The following is a 19,820-nucleotide window of genomic DNA, read 5'->3' as shown; positions in this document are numbered from 1 at the left end:
GTTTTAACCCTTTCATGCACCCGATAACACGATAGGTCACTGTAGTAACCACTGTCCCTGAAAGGGTTAAAGTAGGCCATTCATTGTACACTTGCCCGATCAAACGAAAAAAAAAAAATACAGGAGCTGGAAGTTTGCACTTTGATAATAAATTATATACCACATTCTAGTAAAGGCCGAACTTTGGATGTACTTCTCGATATGGATACCATAAAATTGTGCAAGTGTGCTCAATGATGTGGTCAATGTGTGTTTCTAATTACTTTTAATGAATACTTTTTGGTTATTACATTTGCATTCCATCATACTAATTCAGACTTCAGCTGCCTTTCCCGGGGACGTGCTGCATCTGTGATATAACCCAGAAGGAATGGTTGAACTCCAGTGATGACAACTCTTTATAGGCTAGATATACCAAGCATATGCGCGGGGGTGCATGCGAGTATGTTCGACACTAGCCCGTGGATTCCTGAGCATCCAGTGGGGGGAAAGGGGAGAGTTAATAACTCTCATCTGGGAAGCTGGGAAACCCCACCCACTCACATATACGTGCACCTTTTGCATACCTCATTATACTCTCTTTCTTCCCAATGCGGTGTAACATGACCACGTAATTGATTTATAACAATGCCGGGCGTCACATCGCCTTGACACCTTCACTAATAACCTTTGCCCTGACATGCACACGTGTGACATGAGGTCCATATATTCATCGCAGGAAATGACGACCTGTTACTTTACAAAGTTTCGGCTTCCTGCATGTGTCAGTCATCCAGGAGGTAAGTATATCCTTATTGCATACACTGAAACTCTCAGGTATGCAGCACCCTCGTCGGTGTGTGAGCGGGAGTCAAGGCGAGCGAAATGGTGTCAATGAGATGATTGGTAACCATCGCAAACAATCAATCAGTATACGCTAAAGCTGAGGAGATGCAGGGCCGGATTTTTAAGGAGGTAGGTGACAAAAGATGTTGGAGGGAAAGAGCTTGATGGATTTGGAGTGTGCATCTGTTCACCTCGGTTTGGGCCACCATGGGGTTGCCCAGGTCACACACGACCAGCCTGGAGTCATTCACCATCTTGTATTCGCAGTTCAGCTGAGCCAGAGACTGGAGGAAGGCGGGGTGGGGGACACATGTGGAAAAAGAAAAAAACAAAACCACGGTACATAAAAAGGAGTTGAGTGATTTAGTTGAGTGGTCAAAAGGGTACAAAGTGTTGCAAAGGCCACAAAGAGTATTTCCCTCTCACATGCACCCCAAACATTCTCACATGCACCAAAAACCAGGCTCAAAAAAACCCATCGAATAGACCAAAATATTCTCACACTACCGCCCCACTCCCAAAATCCTCATTCACTTCCCTAAAAAACGTTTCACTCATGCCAAAAAAATCATATCCACTAACCCCCCACCTTCCCTCCCAACATATAAAAATAAACTCTTATTCACCAAAAGCTTCTCACATACACTAACAAAAACATTTCCTCACACCACAAATTTCTAAAATGAACCTAAAATCCTTTAATGGGCACATAAGAACACATTAGAAGGATGCTAACTAAGCTAAAAGCTATGATGGCCAGTCCCTCCCACTCTCTCCAGCCCGCCCTGACAGCACTTGGTAGCTCCTTCAGCCAGAGTGTGTTACACCCGCGCTGCAAGAAGGAGAAATACCGACGAACAAAAAAAAACCTCTTCCTCTCTATCTCTCTCATTCACAGATGTGCAAACAAAAATACTTATCTTATCCATTAAAAAAATACAAATAAAATCACCGACTCACTCAGTCACTCACTTGAGGTGTGTGTGTGTTGCTTTTTTTTTTGTGAACGTGAGATTTTTTGCTCCATGTGACAAATTTTTTTCCCCGAATGTGAGTGCATATTTGTCATCTTTGGTCAATGACATTTTGGGCCAATTGATACATCTTGGGCGAACAAACAAGGGAGGAAAACAGCATCAAAAAGGGGGTAGGAGGGACGAAGAGGTGGAAAGTGATGAACGCTCTGACAGTAACAACACCATCTATTATGCAGCTCCATTACACTCTTGTTAGTGTGGACACATACACGCGCACGCGCACACACGCATTCAGAGGTAAACACACGTACACACATGGCAATTGAGCCTGCTGATTTCTAGTGGGGGGGGGGGGGGGCTCAAATGCAGCTTGGGCATCAAAAAAGGAAACTTTCTGGGCCGTTGCCAGCAAAGCGCAAACAGCTGATAGTGCCGCTTTAATCGGCCCAAACAAACAAGGTCACGACACAACAGGAAATTATGTCACACTGTAACTGCATGCACGCACGTTTTAAGCATGACGGGACAATTGCTTCATTGTGAAGCTTCCAGTTTCAGAACTCGTGTGCCACGGTAGCAGCAAGAACTTTGATTTAGGATGCGTGTTTGTGTACGTGTGTAACTTTGTGTGATTTATTTCACCTCGACTCTTCTCTCCACACCAATGTAGTCAGCCTCGGACGGGATCAGTACATGGAGCTCCGTTTCGTAGGCTCCCTCGCCTCGGTTCTCCGCAGTGATGGTCAACATAACCAAATTGTCATCTCCGATCACCAGTTCAGAGCGGTCCCTGTGAGGTAGTGGGAGAGGGTTCATATTTAAGTAAGGTATGAACCTAATAACTTGATAAGGCCGTGCCCATATAAATAATCGGAATACCAAATGAAAGGAATTTTTGCGAAACGAAGGTCTCTGTTCTCTAAAGTTGTTCAAAATTGTAGCCTTACTCAGTTCTTGCATTTCATATTAAATACACTTTAAGAGGGTTTTGTATATCTATTGTATGTATGAACCCGAATGTCAGAATGCACAGTCAGACAGTTGCTAATCAAGCTTCTGATTGGCTAAAAGAATACTATAAGTCCACAAATTCGAGTTGTTTTTGTTTAAAAAAAAAAAGTTGGAAAGTCGGTCAAATCCCTTTTTGACCCAAATTGAACCTAGAGTGTCTGCATTGATGAAATTAAATGTCCTTGACCTCCGCTTGTGTGCATGTATGTGTCAGTCGGTAGTGGGTGACAGGATGTTTGTATCATGTTGCCATGGAGATGGCGTGCATCTGGAAGCACTCCAGAGGGAAGGCTGATTGAGAGACACATTGATGCTCCACATGGTCGACTGAACTACAATGTGCAAAACCTTTCTTATTGTTTGGGGACTAACTGATTTTTTTTTATTTTGGGCATGGCTGCGTGTGCTTTCTGATGAGTTCCACGTGTTTTAGTTGATGTCTTACATGCTGGCGGTGAGCTGAAGGTCTGGAATGCAAATATTGTCATCACCGCAGTCCAGGAGAATGTAGGCCTGAGAAGAAGCAGAGGATTGTTGTGAGAAAATAATTAAGCCAGCCGAGCTACAGGTAAGCTAGAGCTATTTCATTTGACTTTTGGGGTACACCCTGGACTGCTTGCCAAAAATCATACTGCTAAATACTAATTACATTTGTTGGAGGAGAATTAAAGAAGCTTCGAGTTACATTCATTTAGAAGCTTCTGTGTTCAGAAACTCCCTAAGACAATAAAAAGAGAGGAGATGAGCCCACTGTTGTCAGAGCTTTCACAAGACTGTAACCGTACACAGGCTGTTACTACTCTGTTTGACTGCTCGTCTCTTTTTGTGTTTTAAGGTCCTCCTACTTGGTCCTTCGAGCCGGATTTTAACCAGTGACCTAGGATCCGAGGTATTGGATGAATATTACGTTTTCTTTTGACAAACAGGCCCATTTATGTTCAGGTGCTGTGGTGTTCAAACTTACATGCTCTTGCAGGAAGGTGCTACTGTAGTAGTTGAGGACCGGCGGGAGCATCTGGCCGTGAGAGGGAGGAGCCAAACTGTAGTTCAGAGCCAATGAGATGGGACTCAATTTATCACGGAACTCATCTTCCTCCTGTGAAGAAAGAAACCGGCATACAGTCAGAACTGAGCGTAAGCAGATCAGGTGGCGTATGCGTGTGTAGCATGGTCTGCTCACTCTCAAGTAAATGGTGTAACTTAGGCAAGCCCGCGGATGGCTGTGGCCCAGCGTTAGGAGTCCAGTGACCTGAGGCTCCTGGCTATCCAAGAAGAGGACTCGCTTTACACCCCCTCGGACACCTTTCAACCAATCCAAATGCAGCTCTGCTTTCAGGTCTGAGGAGGATGGAATAGAGATAGGTGGAAGGAAATGATACGACACGGCTGCGGCATCGTGAGGAAAAGGAGTGAGATTTACAACCCTTTTCAGACAGTTCATGTGTCCAAGAGAGTTCATAGATTTGTTCACAAGTTACTGTAATTCCAACACTTTAAATCAGTGGTGTCAAACATACGGCCCGCTGGCTGGAACCGGCCCCAGATGAGGTTCGATCAGGCCCGCGAGGTTAATTTAAAAATGAAAAACAAAATGCATAAAAGACACGGAATTAATATTTTCAATAAGACACAATTCATGTATTATCCGCTAGGGGGCACAACGTTTCTCTTTAGTTTGTAAAGTGTAAGCAGGGGTCACATTTAGATTTTATATTCACATGTGTAAATGGTTTTAAAAATCATTTCTTTATGAATTTCGTTTAATCTTAAAATGCATGACTATATTTTTCCAATTCCAATTACTTGTTAAAGTTTTGTGCATTTATACAATCAGTGGGATCAGTTGCAATGCATATCTGTGAATGATGAAAGTAAATTGCACATTTGTCTAAGGAAATCTAAGAAGTTTTATGAAATGTTAGGTAAATGATATGCTGATGAAATGTCAACATTTTCCTGATGTTCTTGTGCTTCGCTATACCAAAAACAAAGGAAAGACATGATATTTTGGTTATTTAGAGCAGAGTATGGTATAATTTTAAAGGTCCGTCCGACTTGACATCCTCCGAGGCCATATGCGGCCCACAATGTGAAATGAGTTTGACACCCCTGCTTTTATTTGTCCAATGAGCCGAAAAATAACAGACTTAATGGGGACACAGCAAAATCAATTTGATCTATTTATGATGGAATACAACACGTGAGTGTACATACAGTACTTACAAGAAAAAATGGTGTCATACGCATCTGAATGGTCTGAATGCCTCAAAATGTGCTTACCCACAGAGCTGGGGATGCCCACTCCGCTCACTTCCGCACATACATCCACCTTCAGGCTGCAAGACAAGTTATCAGAGTTAATGTTGCGTATGGCGTTCAATGTGGACATCTTTATGGACTTCAGTTATTTTATTTCTTGGAGCAGTGAATTCCTCAAGAAGTGTAACATGGGAGAGTAACATTGTGCATTTCCTCTATTTATATCTTCATCAATATACGTCTATGTGGTTGTGCATTTGTGCTATCGCCTCTTTAAATCTAGTAAACACTAAACTGAGCCCCACATTAGGGGCGGCTAATTTCCCATAATCTAAGGAAGCATGGGGACACTCCTGAATTAAAACTACGCAACATGAGGCACAGTTTGTTTGGTTCCACTTCAACAACGCTAATGACTTCAATGTACATAATTGAGCTCGTCTGGTGTGGCACCAAAATCAGTAAAATTGACTTGGGTTTCCCGAATCTAATAATTGTGTATGATGCAGATGCTTTAGTGTCTCTCGTAAAACTTAGAAAATCAAAAAAGAAAGAACCCCCCCACATTTACTTGGACTTCTCCAGGTGGTTTTGTGAGTGTTGCATGTGTTTTATATTATTTGTTTCAGGGTGGGTGTGCTCCACTGTGATGCTAGTAATACACAATGTGTGTGTGGCATATAATATATATGGTTATGCAGCAAACAGCCTTAGCGCCGTCTTAGTCGTGACTCCAGAGTGTATGGAATCGTTCCCAAAAATACATGTGTGCTTTACCACCAAACACACTGTTCTTATTAGACATGCTGACTGTAACCCCCCACCCCCCACCCTCATTACATTTATTGAAGGAGAATTTTTCAGACATTTTACACCACAGGTTCATCCTCAATCCATCATTCGTGGCCTATCTTCTCCTGTTAAACATCAGACAAGCCATTTTTTTTTTCAGATAGTGTGACCAATATTCATTGACTCGCCTCAATCTGTTTTGCCTTTAGAGGAACAGTGAGTAACAGCCACTCATGGTCACCACGGGATGAGTGCTGAGAGGCATAAAAAGCCAAATGTATAAACAACAACACAAAATTGATTAAACAAATAATAAGTGGAATGCATTGTTTGCTTATTGGAAAAAGAATGAGAAGAAGGGGGATCGGTTTGTGCATTTTCAATGGCGAGACCACAACCTACTTGGAGGAAGTGGGTGGGGCTTATCACTGACAGAATCAATGGCATTGTGTTTTGAATAAATATAAATAGTTAATGTTGTATGTATTAGTTGTCTGAACTCTTTTTTCTTTTTTTTTTTACAAAGACATTTTTTTGTTATGTGCACGAATCACAGACAGTAATATAATCATATAATGCAACATAGAAGAGAACGCTTGTGTTTTGAGGCTTACGATCAGAATCAAAATCAGAATCAGAATCATCTTTATTGGCCAAGTATGTAGAACACACAAGGAATTTGTCTCCGGTATAACACGCTGCACTAGTATCATCGTAAACAACAAAATCATTGAACCATTTTAGAGTATACCAGTAGTTTTTGTAGTACCATTTTAAGGAGTTAATGGCTAGAGGGAAGAAGCTGTTTAAGTGTCTACTGGATTTGGTGCGCATGGATCTGTAGCGTCTGCCTGAGGGGAGTGGCTGAAAAAGGTGGTGGGCAGGGTGCGGGGGATCCAGGAGGATTTTCCGATGAGTTAATGGACCTTATTTCTTCCTTTAAGGCTTGGTGGAGTTCCATGACAATTCAAGTCATGACATTCTCAAGACAGGTGTTGCTGTATTTTAGCACTTGAATGAATGCTAAACCGCTTCTTCAAAATATGACTTTTACAGTTAGCAAAAGTTTTGGGTCATCTCTATTTCGTATTGTGAGAATAAATTTACAATCTGAAGAATCCTTAAATGTTGCACTGAATTTCTCATTGCTGATTGGCTGGGCGAAATCATGTGTTCTACTTGCTGAAAAACTCTTTGAGTAGAAAAGTTGTATATCATTCAAGTGTGACATCAACGTCGGACAAAAACTGGGCCTGCTATCACAGTTCAACATTTGACTCGCAAGCGGCTCCCCTATGGCGTCACTTAATTCTGTGTGCTGCTGTTTGATCTTGTGTGTGTGTGTGGTGTGTGTGTGTGTGCACGCGCGCACCATGGCATATCTGGTTGCATACCTCCGAACCAACGTTGAGCCTGTTTATTTGAATTAGCTGAGTATTATTATGACACAGCTCGATAGTTTAGTGCTTTTTGTCAATCAGGCTCAAATCTCTGTTCCCGTCTCGGCCGCCGCCAACACTCACACGCCGCGGCACCGTGATGGCAGCGAGCCCAGCACACTTCTCTTGTCTAAACAGCCCCACTTCCAGCCCTAATATGTTCAGACCAATGCGAGACGTCGGCGAAGCAGCGGGAGAATTTTCGACTCGGGCCTCATTTCAACTGTTCAAACTGACCCATGGGAAAAATAAAATATTGAAAATAGGATTATACGGTTTCAAATGATTCAAATCCCTAAAGGTTATATGAAATATAGTTTGGTATTGCACTGGATACTGGCTGATGGCAGATGCGTAAAAAAAAAAAACAGGTGAATTATTTCGTGTGTGCTGCGAGTGTGTCTGTGTTTCACTGTGTGGCATGGTTCTCCATAAGCATCAAGATTTCAGGGATTCGTTACGGCAGCAGCAGATCTCATCAGTCCGATTTTTGGATAAGACTTTTATCCTTTTCATTTGAAATGACCAGCACATATGGAAAAATAATCATGATAAAAAATATTTAAATTTTTTCCTTTCTTCAAGCACAGGGGGGGTTCAATGTACTTTTCCAGGAAAACGGATTGGAGGAATGTGAGGATATTAGGCACAGACCCAGACTGAACATTTTAGATTGCATATGTTGCTTTTTCATTGCGATCACTCCGTCACTTCAAAATGTATGTCAATACCCTCATGTTATGATAAAATCACTATCATGTCTCATCGGATGCTGACCAGACATGTTGTCATCAGCGTGAGAGTACTGTCCAGTATTCCAGTAGCTTAGTATAGGACGATTGCGGCACTTAATGACCATTAGGAAGTCTGAATTGACACTTGGAACTCACGAAGGCCGACCTCAAAGATTTTCAGTCAAATGAAAACAAACAAACAAAAAATAAACATGGCTGACGACCACAATGAGGTAATATTTTGCTTGTGTAGCCCAACACCATTTTCCATGCAATGACTGAAGGCATTATATAAAACGAGTTTAGTTAAGGTTAAGGCAGCACTGTGAAATAATAGCACATCTGCCACACAGCTGATCACAAGTTTAACCCTTTCAGGGCGGTTACTACGGTGGAGGTTTTATCATTTTATCAGGTTACAGGGTGCAAGAAAGCATTAAATCTGACCATAGGCCCATTTTCTAAGATCTCCCCAGTGCGGGGTTTTCAGGGTACTCTTACATTGCACTTCTTCTCATATATCAGAAACTGTAAATGGTCCATATCGGTGTGAACGTGCATGGAGATCCTACCAGGTCACCATGGCATCAGTGAGCAGCAGATGACACTGTCTGTCATCAGGATTCAGGGTCCTGGGGGTCAGGATCATTGCCGCCTCCACAGTCACAACGGCTTGAGCCCTATGGAAAAACATTCACATGCCACAACATGGAGGCGTTTTTTTGAGAGGTATTCCTTGACTTTTGAAGAATCAAGGGCAAGGTCTAAAACTATTCATTACCTGTACACAGACACTTCTCCGGCACCGAATGACCCCACGATCAAGTCTGCATGGAGGGGGAGAGAGAGTGAGAGAGAGGAGACGGGAAATAAGAGGGTTACAAAAGGGGGGGGCACAGATGGGATTGATTTTAAGCCCTCCTACAATCTTTATCAACACACACTCCTCGTGTTTAATGCACACACACAAGGGCACAGTGTGAGTTGCGGTTGTCACTCCACTTTGGCTTTTTGACCCATGACCCACCTCAGACTAAATTCAGACACCCGCCCAAAATGTTCATGTGTGTATTTATATTTTGGCTACATTGTACCGTGTTGACAAAACAACTTGCAGAAGAGAGCAACATGACATCGGTGTCAGCATTTATTTGTTGTTTTCATGGATTTTGGGTTGAATTTCATTGGCTCTCGCAGTTTCGAAGAACGCTGGTATTTAATGCTTGTGGTTATGGGGACACATGTTGATGAAAAATACCCACGTACACAAACTTATTAAAACAATCTGTCAGCTGCAAAAACAGGCACTGAATTGATTCAAGCCACCAAAACCAGACAGAGCTAAACTGAGATAACTTGAGCCTGAGAAAGAAAACCCAATGATGCACATGGACTGAGGTAACTAATTACAGTCTAGGTCTATAGTGCATTCATCACTTGTGTTTTAACAAATGGCTGAACGATCGAGCTGGAAGGTGCTCTCCAAGTGCTCATTTCGCGGTCGTGATTTGTGACACCCCTGGCCAAATTTACATCATCCACCCGTGCAGATTTGCTTACGCTTCCTTTTTTTTAATTTAAAGGGAATGAGAGGAGCCGCTTCCATTGGCCGAGAAGCTCGTCGGCTGTGTTCACGCTCATAATGGCGCAAACCCCCATTTCGAACTGCGCTCATCTGTGAAAATAGAAAGCAAACTCCACTCATGTGGACAACTAGATCCTCTTTGTGCTTGACCTGTACTGGCACATGAATAGAGCCCCACATAATGAAAAACGACATCTGAGATAGATTTTCTTAGACCTTCGTGTTAAACATTTATTACCATCAACATACACAAAAGTACCAAAAATTGGTACCCTTGAGTACCAGAATTGATTCCCAGGTATCAAATGTGAAAGGCACGCATAACTAGCTGGTGATTTCACTTTGAAAAGAAACACTCCATGAAAATAAACCCAGAGTGAAAACTCGACATGTTTATGTTTATAGCGATGCTACATATTAACCAAGCCCAAAGGACTTTTTACGAAAATTTGCCCGTACAGTTTAATTGTACCCATGTCGCTGTCCTTTGTGGAGTGAGTCCCTTCCTATGTATTTAAGAAAGAAACTAACTGAATTGGAAAGAGTCACATCTGTTTCTGCCTTTGCCTGAAACCGCGACATTAAACATTTAGGCCCAGTCCTTTGTCCCCCCCAGGGTGCCGGTTGCCGCTATGTGCGGTTGTGACAAGAAAGGACTTTGAGATGTGGCTTTTGTGGGGAACTTGGAGGTGTACGACGAAGGGGCGGGTGAGAAGGGAGCAGAATGAAAGGTGGAGGGCTGGGGGGGGGCACATGCACTTAGCCTTTAATAGACTGCAATCTGTGAAAGCCATCAGGAGCAAGGTGTGCTTTTTCACCAGATGGTGAGAGATGGAAGGAAACCACCTTGCTCCCAAGTTTTTGGGTCCCTCTGGCTGTATTTGAGCTCTGGAAGTGGGAAACTCCATCCGTGCAATTGGCAGGTATCTTTCCTTCAAATCACTCTCTGATTTGAGGGTTAAGTGGAAGTCTCATCTTAAAATAATGGTTTACGTTGGCTTAGCTTTTCTGCCTGTGCACGCTGTTTTTAACGGGGCTCTCTCTTGGTAACCCAGCCTCTCCAATTGACGGTGTCCACCTACTGCTAAGAAAACACGACCTTCGCGCACAGTTTAGACAGACTGTCAAGCTGTCGTTGGCGGGACACGCTGACTGCCGGCGAGACTGCGGGGGGCCAACAGCCGGCGATGAGGCAAGGTCAAAAGTCAATGGCACTGGATGGAAAAGAAGATGCTTTCTGAGGAGATTTCTTCATTCTTGGGTGCCTGTGTGGGATTTTTGCCTATTCCGTGACTTATTTGCGCAAGTGCATTGGGAGATGACTTTCCTATATGATCTGCAACATAATACCGGTATGAATAGCTGACAAATATTATTCCTGGAGTATTTCCCCCAATCTGCACTATTTTTGCAAGTCAGGGGGAAGTTTGCAATAAATTCGGACTTGATGACAAACGTTAAGCACCACACACGTTGATGAATACTGAATGCTAAAGCAGCACGCCTGTGTGACTGGCAGGTAAATGTTGTCCATTTCTCACCTTTCACCCCTGAGATGAAGCGAAAAGGCGTCCGCAGGGAACGCGAGCGTGATTCAGTGGCCGACCCCCACCCTGCATTCCTGTGTGGCCTCCAGCACATTTAATGAAATATCATCTCAGTCTCTTCAGTGAAACACACCCTAGGTGTGCCTTTGCAACGAAACATATTTATGTTTTCCTCGTGAGCAAGTATCCGCAGAACTTGCGTACTTTTATAGTTATCTGATCTTTCAATTCTCTCAATTATGTGTTTCACGCTATGCTTGAAGATGACGGAGGGGAGTTTGCATCGAGGGACACACCTGCAGGGACAGCTCATTTCCTACCTCAGATTGGATTTGTGCTTCCACATTAAAGGCTACAGTCGTGTTACTCATGTTAAAAAAAGGGGATTCAAGCAACAAGTTTTCCACATGTTTTCGAGACTATAGAGTGAAATTTGCAGCTGGCTATTCATGCGGACTGAATATGTGTCAACGAGGAGGAAATTTCAGGATTTTCAAGAAAATAGCTCACAGCAAGATCGCGAAGAAGAAAAAAGAACCCTGAAGTTGTTTCTTTGTTGGGGCGGTGAACTAACTGGACTTAAAACATTTGAATCATCAACTTGAACTAGTTAATTAAAAAAATTGTGAACTGAACTTTGAACTATCTTGCATAGAAAATGAACTTTCCCAACACTGGTAGTCACAGTGAAGTAAGTTTTGTTTGTTTGTCGTTTTGGCACCGCGATTGCCAACTTTATGCTCACGTTTCCCATTCCCCCGAGTTTTGCGATAAAAAAAAACCCAAATGTATCCAACACCACCACCACCACGCTCATTTGACGATAAAAGCAGCTCAAACTTACACTGAACGTTAATGACGACTCACAGGCTTCCCAGTTAGTTTCCTTCTAACGCTGATCAAACATCTTCGTGTCCTTTGAACATTGTGACTTTACTGGCCCGCAAATGACTTAGCATGTGTCTACCGACTCCTTAATGACAGGCGGCACAGCTTTAAGCGACACATTTGTGCTCTTAAAGGGCACACACATTGGTGTCGCACCACTATTTTGCCACCCAGCGACTCAAACCAACTTCCTCCTGCATCAAAGTTTCAACCTGCTACCCTCCTATTTGCATTTACTGCACAGTTTTTCTGAGTGGAAGATTTCTAATTAGCAGTTACACAAGGCCTTAGTTTGACCAGGAGCCGGAACGCACTCCCTAGACCGCTAATGAAACAAATCAAAAGTCAGACTTGTGTGCATTTAGGCGTGTACCTCCATTGCAGAATGAAGAAATCTCCATCACTATGGCAGTATGTGCACAAAAAGGGGCAACGTGCGGTGCAAGTAAAGAAAATAAGAGGTAAAGTTAATTCCGGCGTTACCTTTAGCGCAGGGTAGCTCCAAATTAGGAGGAAAATGAGCTCGTAAAACAGTGATTTTTACAGCCCATACTTTGTTTCTAAAGACTTATATTGAGATGATGTCAACAGGTGTGCATACAAACTGCCTTATACTTAAAGACATCTAATTCTCATTTCAAGTGTATGGCAGAGGTTTGTACTTAAGGGGAAAACGGTAATTCAATTAGGTACTGCTTTAATGGCTAAACCTTATTGGGGAAATGCATTATGTGAAGTGAGGGAGGCAAAGTGCGTGTAAGGGAGGGATGAATAGACCATGGAAGGGAATAGATAAAAACTGAATGGCCAGCTCGTGATGTACAAAACAGTGGAAGGAGGTATCGAACAGTGATGATGGAGTGACAAATGAGGGGTGGAGGGAGGGAGGGATGGATGGATAGATGGATGGATGGATGAATAGAGTTCGGAAGGGATGAAGAAAGGGAATAAAGGAGAGTGTGGATTGAGTTGGATGGAGTGAAAAAGGTTAGGTGGAGGGAGGAAGGCAGAGAGATGATGGAGAGGCTTGGATGGGTGGATGGATGGATGGATGGATGGATGGATGGATGGATGGATGGATGGAGCGAGGAAGGGGGTTGAGTGAGGGAGTGATCGAAGGAATGATGGAGAGACAGCTGGAGTGAGGAAGGCGGAGCCTCAGGAAGGAGGGATGCCTGGCTTGGAGTGAGGAAGGTGGGGTGGATGGAGGTACGGATGGATGGAGGGATGATGGATGGAGGGTGGCTGATATGGGTGGATGGACGGACAAAGTGTAGGACGGATAACCAAAGAACTTGATAGGTCAATATATACATCGATGGATGTAAGGGAGAATGCTAGGTGGTTGAAAGTAGGAATAGTTGAATATCGAGAGCAATGGAGGGAGTGAAGGATGGATAGCGAGCCAGCATGTTAAACAGAGATGGATAGACAGATAGAGAGATGGGTGGGTAAGTAGGTCGCTAGATGGATACATCGATGTAAATTGTTACATGAACTCAGACTAAAGAATGTCTTCAGTCCATTGGCACAGCTCCTTGGCGGCCCTCCTTGGAAATGATGACTTTAGCAGAGCGAGCCGAGGGAGGCAACGGAGGAGAACATGGCAAAAGGAGGACGGATGAAATGTGGAGGTCAGGAATGAAGAGGAGGGAGGATGTAATAAGAGCAGCTGGAAACCGAGGCAAAAGGGAAGCATTTGGAACTTCAAGGAGGAATTTTGATGATACAAACACAGGCAGCGAACAGAGCCAGACTGGCTTCTCGTGTCTTTACCAGGGTACTGGTTGCGGTCCAGGTCCTGACCTCCTCGCAGGGTGAAGCCGTAACCGGGAAGGGCGCCGGCGGGGGCGGAGGCCGCTTTCAGCTCCTGGCTCGGGGTCAGGCCCTGCGTCGTTGCATCTCTGTGTCCGTTAAAGATCAATACTCGTCCTCCGCCATCCTCTCCACCAAACGGACAACCCACCGCCACGTCTGAGAGATGACACACATGCACATGGTATAGACATCAGCGCGGTTCTGGTCCCTTTGAGAGCAAAGCAGGGGAAAACTTTCCAAGTGACCCTTGTCTACCTGCCCCCATGACAATATCAGTAAGCTCTTCAGCATCCTTTCAATTCATTGCCATGTTAGTTATTTATTATTCTGACGGATTTAGGTCTTTGCAGGTATTCCAGTATTCGAGCCAGTTTGGATGTTGAAATCTCATCCCAACTGTCTCGGAAGAATTTAATAGGAATCAAAAACCCGAGTACTTTTCCACGACGCAACTATGTCACTGTACTACTAAAAATGGCGTCCGGCCTCTACTAATCCCACAAGCATGTCGCACATACAGCTCAGAGCAAGGAAGAACATTGTATTTGACCTTTCAAACACTTCGGCGTTTAAGGCTCTGGCATAAAATACGACTAAAATGATACGAGCATATATCCCCTACTCACATTCCAAAAACATGCATGGTAGGTTGACAGGACACTCAAAATTGTCCCGAGGTGTAATTGTGAGCATGAAAGGTTCTTCGTCTACGTGTGCCCTAGGATTGGCTGGCAACTGGTTCGGGGTCCAGGAAGTTCCTGTTGTTTCCGCATCACTTTATGTTTTCTTCTTCCCACCGCCTGGGCGCCAATTTATTCCCGCATCATCCCGAACCCTTTTTCACTGCCGTGCTCAATAATATCAATCTAAGCTCTGGGTGGAATGATAAAAATGAATTGTTTCAATTTTGCAGGAAGTCCAGTTAACCGTTTCAGTCTTCAAGATTAGCCAACCGTCTTGTGGCGCTTGCTCCATATCTTCCGGATAAACATAAGAGCCCCACTGATCTTCTCATCTAAATCTCGGCAGGACAGCAGGTAAGCAGATTTCCATAAAAGGTCAAACTATTACCTCAGACTTCTTCAGACGGATTGCACGCATATCGTTGAAAAAATACACACGGGCGCCAGCCATCATCAAAAAAATTCTGATCATTATATGCAGTCAGGTTTGGTGGATATTTGCATGATCCTACACAAGAGAACGACTCCAACTTGTCATGCATAAACACCTCGAGACATCCTGTTTGTCTCTGGACCCCCCTCAGCCTAAGTCAGTCTAAACAAGTAATTCCACATGAAGTGCACTGGAAGAGAGTGGATAAATGCGTCCATGTGTGTGTACCGCATACACTGTATGTAGAGTATATATTGTATGTCTGAGTTGCTGTGGGCCTGTAGTTGTCTAAAAACTACAGCATGTGCAAAAAAACAAACACAAAAAAAAAAAAAAACTACAAAATACCGTGAAGGACTCCTTCAGGCTTTAACGTGACAATTTAGTGCAGTGCCCACCTGATTTTTGTCATTTTGTTCCAGAATGATGATTCATTTGAATGGAACTTTTTTTTTCTTCAAAATTAAGATTGTGATCTTGGTTCAGCTACAGCCCTAAAACTTTTAGCCAGCTATATACTGCATCTATCTTTTCAATTTTGTAAATACGATCATATTGCTGTCCAGAAATGTCATATGAGTGCCAGTCACACAATTTATGCAATGTTGTTTTAGCCACGATTTCTTCAACTTTGAAGAGACCTCGTGGATGTAACTAGCATCAAGTCGCTGTCCAACAATAAGCATTTTCTAAAACATGAAGCCAATTTTGTATCACTCACAAAATCTGAAGTGACCTGTATTTCACTGCTCCAACATTTTATTCCTAAATACCTTTGGAGCAAAAATAATTTTTCTTTGTGAATTTTGCGACATGGACAGGATAACTGAAAGAAAAGGAGCATATAAAAAGAATACTTTCTACGTCCAGGAGCTCCTCTTAAAAGTATTACCAACTTTACACAGTAAGTAGGGACAGTAAGTAGGCGCAGGGATCACCAAAATCTTATCAACACTAACACCATGGATTAAAACAAAAATACTTCAGGGTCGGGCAGCGTTCGATTCCGGTGCCGGCCTTCCTGTGTGGAGTTCACATGTCTACCCGTGCCTGCGTGGGTTTTCTCCGGGTGCTCCGATTTCCTCCCACATTCCGAAAACATGGATGGCAGGTTAATGAAACACTCTAAATTGTTCTTATTTTAATTACAAAAGTGAACTATCATTTTAGGTATAATCAGTGATGTGATAGACAGAAGATCCTCACAAAAACTGAATATCAGCTGCTTTCCGTTGCATCGCTCCAATCGAGCCACAACAAGCCAAGTAGGTACCGGGCATTGGTAACATTTGGACAGATGTAATCAAATACAGACCGTAAATTGTGGCGAAGCTATAAGAAGGGAGGACAGTATTTTACTTTTGGTGCCCTGCTATGTCTCCTTTCAGAGAACACGGCTACAATGATGTCACAGTCATCACCTTGGTCAGTATGAGCGATGTTGACAGGAAGTTAATCGAAATGATTAAAAATAAAAACACATGGCTCCGTAAGACCGTCAACTCAGCTGCAGTCAACCGATTTAAACAGCTGATTCTAAACAAAACGTGAAGATGAACGCAAACGTGGCCGGTTCCCTTTATTGCGATGACATCTGCCAGTGATTACGCGCAGATGGAAAAATGGGGGGTACAGGTATGTTTTTGTACACTAAAACAGTTTGACGTGTGCAAAAATGAGTCAGTGACAACCCAGATTGCGACGTCTCCATGACGATCGTGATGTCATGCCAAATAACGAAATCACAGAGACACGGGCATGCACTCATTAGATTTTAAAAATGGTCCACACATACCACTAAGAGCTTCCTCTAGAGCCCCGTGGGAGCCTGTCACGTCCTGACAGACAGCTTGATGTGATTTACGTTGCCCACCAGTGGAAGCTTCGCTATTGATCCACCGGTTATTGATCGGATAGTTTAAGGGGGCGACATGCACGTAAACAGACTAAGTAATAATAATAATAAGTAAAACATAAATCACTCGGATTGATGGACTCCGCTCCGTGGCCATCGCAGTTCCAGGCTGGTGCGCATGTGTGCGAGTCCAATCAATGTGAGGATAAAACCAAACACACAGATGACAAATGAACTCACAGCTCCAGGAGAGGAATTCACTCCCAGATGATTTCAATCTCCAGGCACATGTGGCAAGTTAAAAATAACTTGCTCAGACAACCAGGCTTTAACCTTGGAGATCACGGGCGAAACGTGTTCGTGCAGATGACCTTTCATCGCGTGACTTCCTGACTGGACGAAGAGCACTCATGTTTGAGCTTTTGATGGGATTTCCTCTGTCAGAGACCAAACAGTCCAGAATGTACAGGATATGCAGGACAAAAATAAAAGTCATCAGATTTACCTCTGTCCAAAATTGGCAGAGAGCAGGGGGGTCACAATCCCTTTCGCACCTATTTAAATCTGCGTACCACTCTGAAACTGTAAACAGCCATTCATTCAGCTTAGGAGAACTCTCCAAACTGAAACAATGGCTGCGGGGTGAAATGAGGGGAGCGACTTTATGTTTATTGTTGCAATTCCAAACAAAGACAGATATTCTAAATATAACCCTGTACAGATTTTCAGTTTAATCGAGACAAAGTAAGACCTAAATAGGAATATAATTCAAGCGTGAGGGGGATAATACGAGAATTACTGCAGGAACTACGGGTGAGCGAGCATCAGTGGGGGAGGCCAACTTTGTCCGAATGTGATGAGCACATCGTTTTAACTGTTGTCCTCTTTCGATATGTTACTCCAAACTGATGTGTGTCAAAATAATCAATTGGTATTTAAAATTTAAATAATAAAAACATACATAAACGGACAAGAAATTGACCAATTATAGAGGATTCACTGTATGAATCCATTAAATTGTATTTAGTTAGCACGTTTCATACACTAAAATGCAACACAGAGTATTTTACAGAAATGAAAAAAAAACAAGAAATATACACAAAAATATAAAAACAAAATACCCCACCCATCATATGAACACAAATCCACCAATACCAAAGTACTTGTTGAAAAAAGGTTTTAAAAAATTAAAAGGATTTTTTAAAAGTGTATTTATTAGATTTTTTTTAATGACTTGAGAATTAAAAGCATCGCAGTGCAATGCTTTGAGTAACAATTTAACATTTTTACCTGTCACCCAGGTGTAAAAATACATGCTGAGGGCTGTATTTTCCTGATTGGCGGAAATCCTGCATTGCGCTGCCAATGTTGATAAATTCGCAGTCAAGGACAGGCTCTGCAGATCAGCGAAAGGGAGGGCTGCGCCACTGTGGGAGTCGTCCCAGCCGTCTTCAATCATGGCCAATCAAAATGGCTCCTTTCATTCCCTTTAAATGCGGCGCACTACTCCTGCACTAGAGACTTGACATAGGCAAATGCACAGCCGCGCCATGAACTGGGCACTTGGAGACTAACCTCACACCCCTGAAAAGTTGTGTGCCTCCATCTAGAGCAGTGTGGTACAGCGCAATGATAAAAAAAATAATATATATAATACATATGTTCCCAGGGGATTGATGCCCGATGTACACATACTAACGAATGAACTACGTCTTGTTAGACCTTGCTCTCTGTGTACCTTGCCAAAGAATGTTCCGATCAGCGTTATCATCAATGACAAAGGCATAACATGTAGGTGAGTGGAAAACAAATCTCTGTTCAAAAAGCCCACATTCCTCCATTTTTGTCTAATCCCATCAGATTAGTTTTGGACTAACGCCTCCTACATTCTGGTGAGAACCGGCACCATTGGATATGTTTGACTAAATACATCATCAGTATTTTCTCTTGAAGTGAACTCCCATATACAAGCCCACACGAACGCTAAACCTCACAAGGAAATTGGCGATTAAAGATTCTTTGTATTGTCAACGTAATCATGCTAACAATAATAGGGTCACGTTTTGTTATTATCTGCCACTTTTGTATCAGCCTCAAGCCAAAAATGGCAAAGACTGCATTACTATGCGAGGAGGAGTTGTTATTTTTCCCTCCTGCATTTGTTTGCGTTACTCAGATAAATTTCACCCATCTTAACCCTTTCAGGGACATTATAGTGGACATCTTATATTATCAGGTTATCATTATTGGTACATCAAAGGGGGTTAATATCCTATCTATCGTTTCTTACCATTGTATCCGTCGTTGTTGATGTCTCCCAGCGGTGCAATCGCTGTGCCGAAGCGGCCAAAAGTGTACGTGCCAGTGAGGGCGACGGGTTTATAGAAGGTAAGCGGGGCCTTTTGCAGGTACAAGTAGACCCTCCCCACTTCTTTGGGTTTGCTCTCCATTTCCCTCTCCATGTAGAGGGGTGCTCCGACCAGAACATCATCCATTCTGAATGGGCAAGTTGGATTTAAGACAAATACAATACGTACATGTGATACATGCAAATATGATGGTCAACCTACCCATCTCCGTTCAGGTCGATTACAGCCACTGAGTAGCCAAAATAAGAGGCCATCTGAAGGACAGAGCATTGAAGAATATACGTCATGAACGTACTGTATGTCACATCTAGGTATCTTAATATGGGGAAAAGGATGGGGCAGGTAAGTAGGCTACATCTCAGATGAAGGTCCTACTTTCTAATAAGCTTTTTAAATTTGATCCCCCCCAACGACAAGGTTATAAATTGCATAAAAAAGAAAAAAAAAACCAACCTAATCCAGAACTCGTCCTGGTCATGCCAAACAGTGATAAGCCTCTTGTTGGGAATTTTCAAAGTTGAAAACTTTAGATGTGAAATTAAACAAGATTTGTGGGGTTTGCTTTCCCCGTGCTTGCATAGCTTTTAGCTGGGGTACGACATTTC

General features: G+C 43.0%; 3 protein-coding genes across 8 annotated transcripts in view; 2 read left to right on the top strand and 1 right to left on the bottom strand.

The window, feature by feature from the left end:
- gra (granulito) overlaps window positions 1–19,820 on the top strand; it is a 229,659-nt gene that overhangs the window by 97,119 nt on the left and 112,720 nt on the right. The window lies entirely within an intron of this gene.
- Window positions 1–19,820, top strand: part of stmn2a (stathmin 2a) — a 198,229-nt gene that overhangs the window by 86,873 nt on the left and 91,536 nt on the right. The gene's annotated exons all lie outside the window — the stretch shown is intronic.
- itga8 (integrin, alpha 8) overlaps window positions 1–19,820 on the bottom strand; it is a 70,675-nt gene that overhangs the window by 32,545 nt on the left and 18,310 nt on the right. For both annotated transcript variants that reach the window (XM_052066062.1, XM_052066063.1), the window contains 11 exons: window positions 19,417–19,469; window positions 19,137–19,342; window positions 13,834–14,031; window positions 8,819–8,864; window positions 8,610–8,717; window positions 5,094–5,149; window positions 3,994–4,151; window positions 3,778–3,909; window positions 3,259–3,326; window positions 2,445–2,592; window positions 1,017–1,109 (listed from right to left, as the gene is read on the bottom strand). In XM_052066062.1, coding sequence (XP_051922022.1) covers window positions 1,017–1,109; window positions 2,445–2,592; window positions 3,259–3,326; window positions 3,778–3,909; window positions 3,994–4,151; window positions 5,094–5,149; window positions 8,610–8,717; window positions 8,819–8,864; window positions 13,834–14,031; window positions 19,137–19,342; window positions 19,417–19,469 — 1,266 coding nt within the window. The remainder of the gene's footprint in view (window positions 1–1,016; window positions 1,110–2,444; window positions 2,593–3,258; window positions 3,327–3,777; window positions 3,910–3,993; window positions 4,152–5,093; window positions 5,150–8,609; window positions 8,718–8,818; window positions 8,865–13,833; window positions 14,032–19,136; window positions 19,343–19,416; window positions 19,470–19,820) is intronic.

Source organism: Hippocampus zosterae, chromosome 5, assembly GCF_025434085.1.
Source record: "Hippocampus zosterae strain Florida chromosome 5, ASM2543408v3, whole genome shotgun sequence".
Taxonomy (NCBI): domain Eukaryota; kingdom Metazoa; phylum Chordata; class Actinopteri; order Syngnathiformes; family Syngnathidae; genus Hippocampus; species Hippocampus zosterae.
Note: the sequence above shows the minus strand (reverse complement) of the source record. Positions and strands in the feature narration are given on the sequence as shown.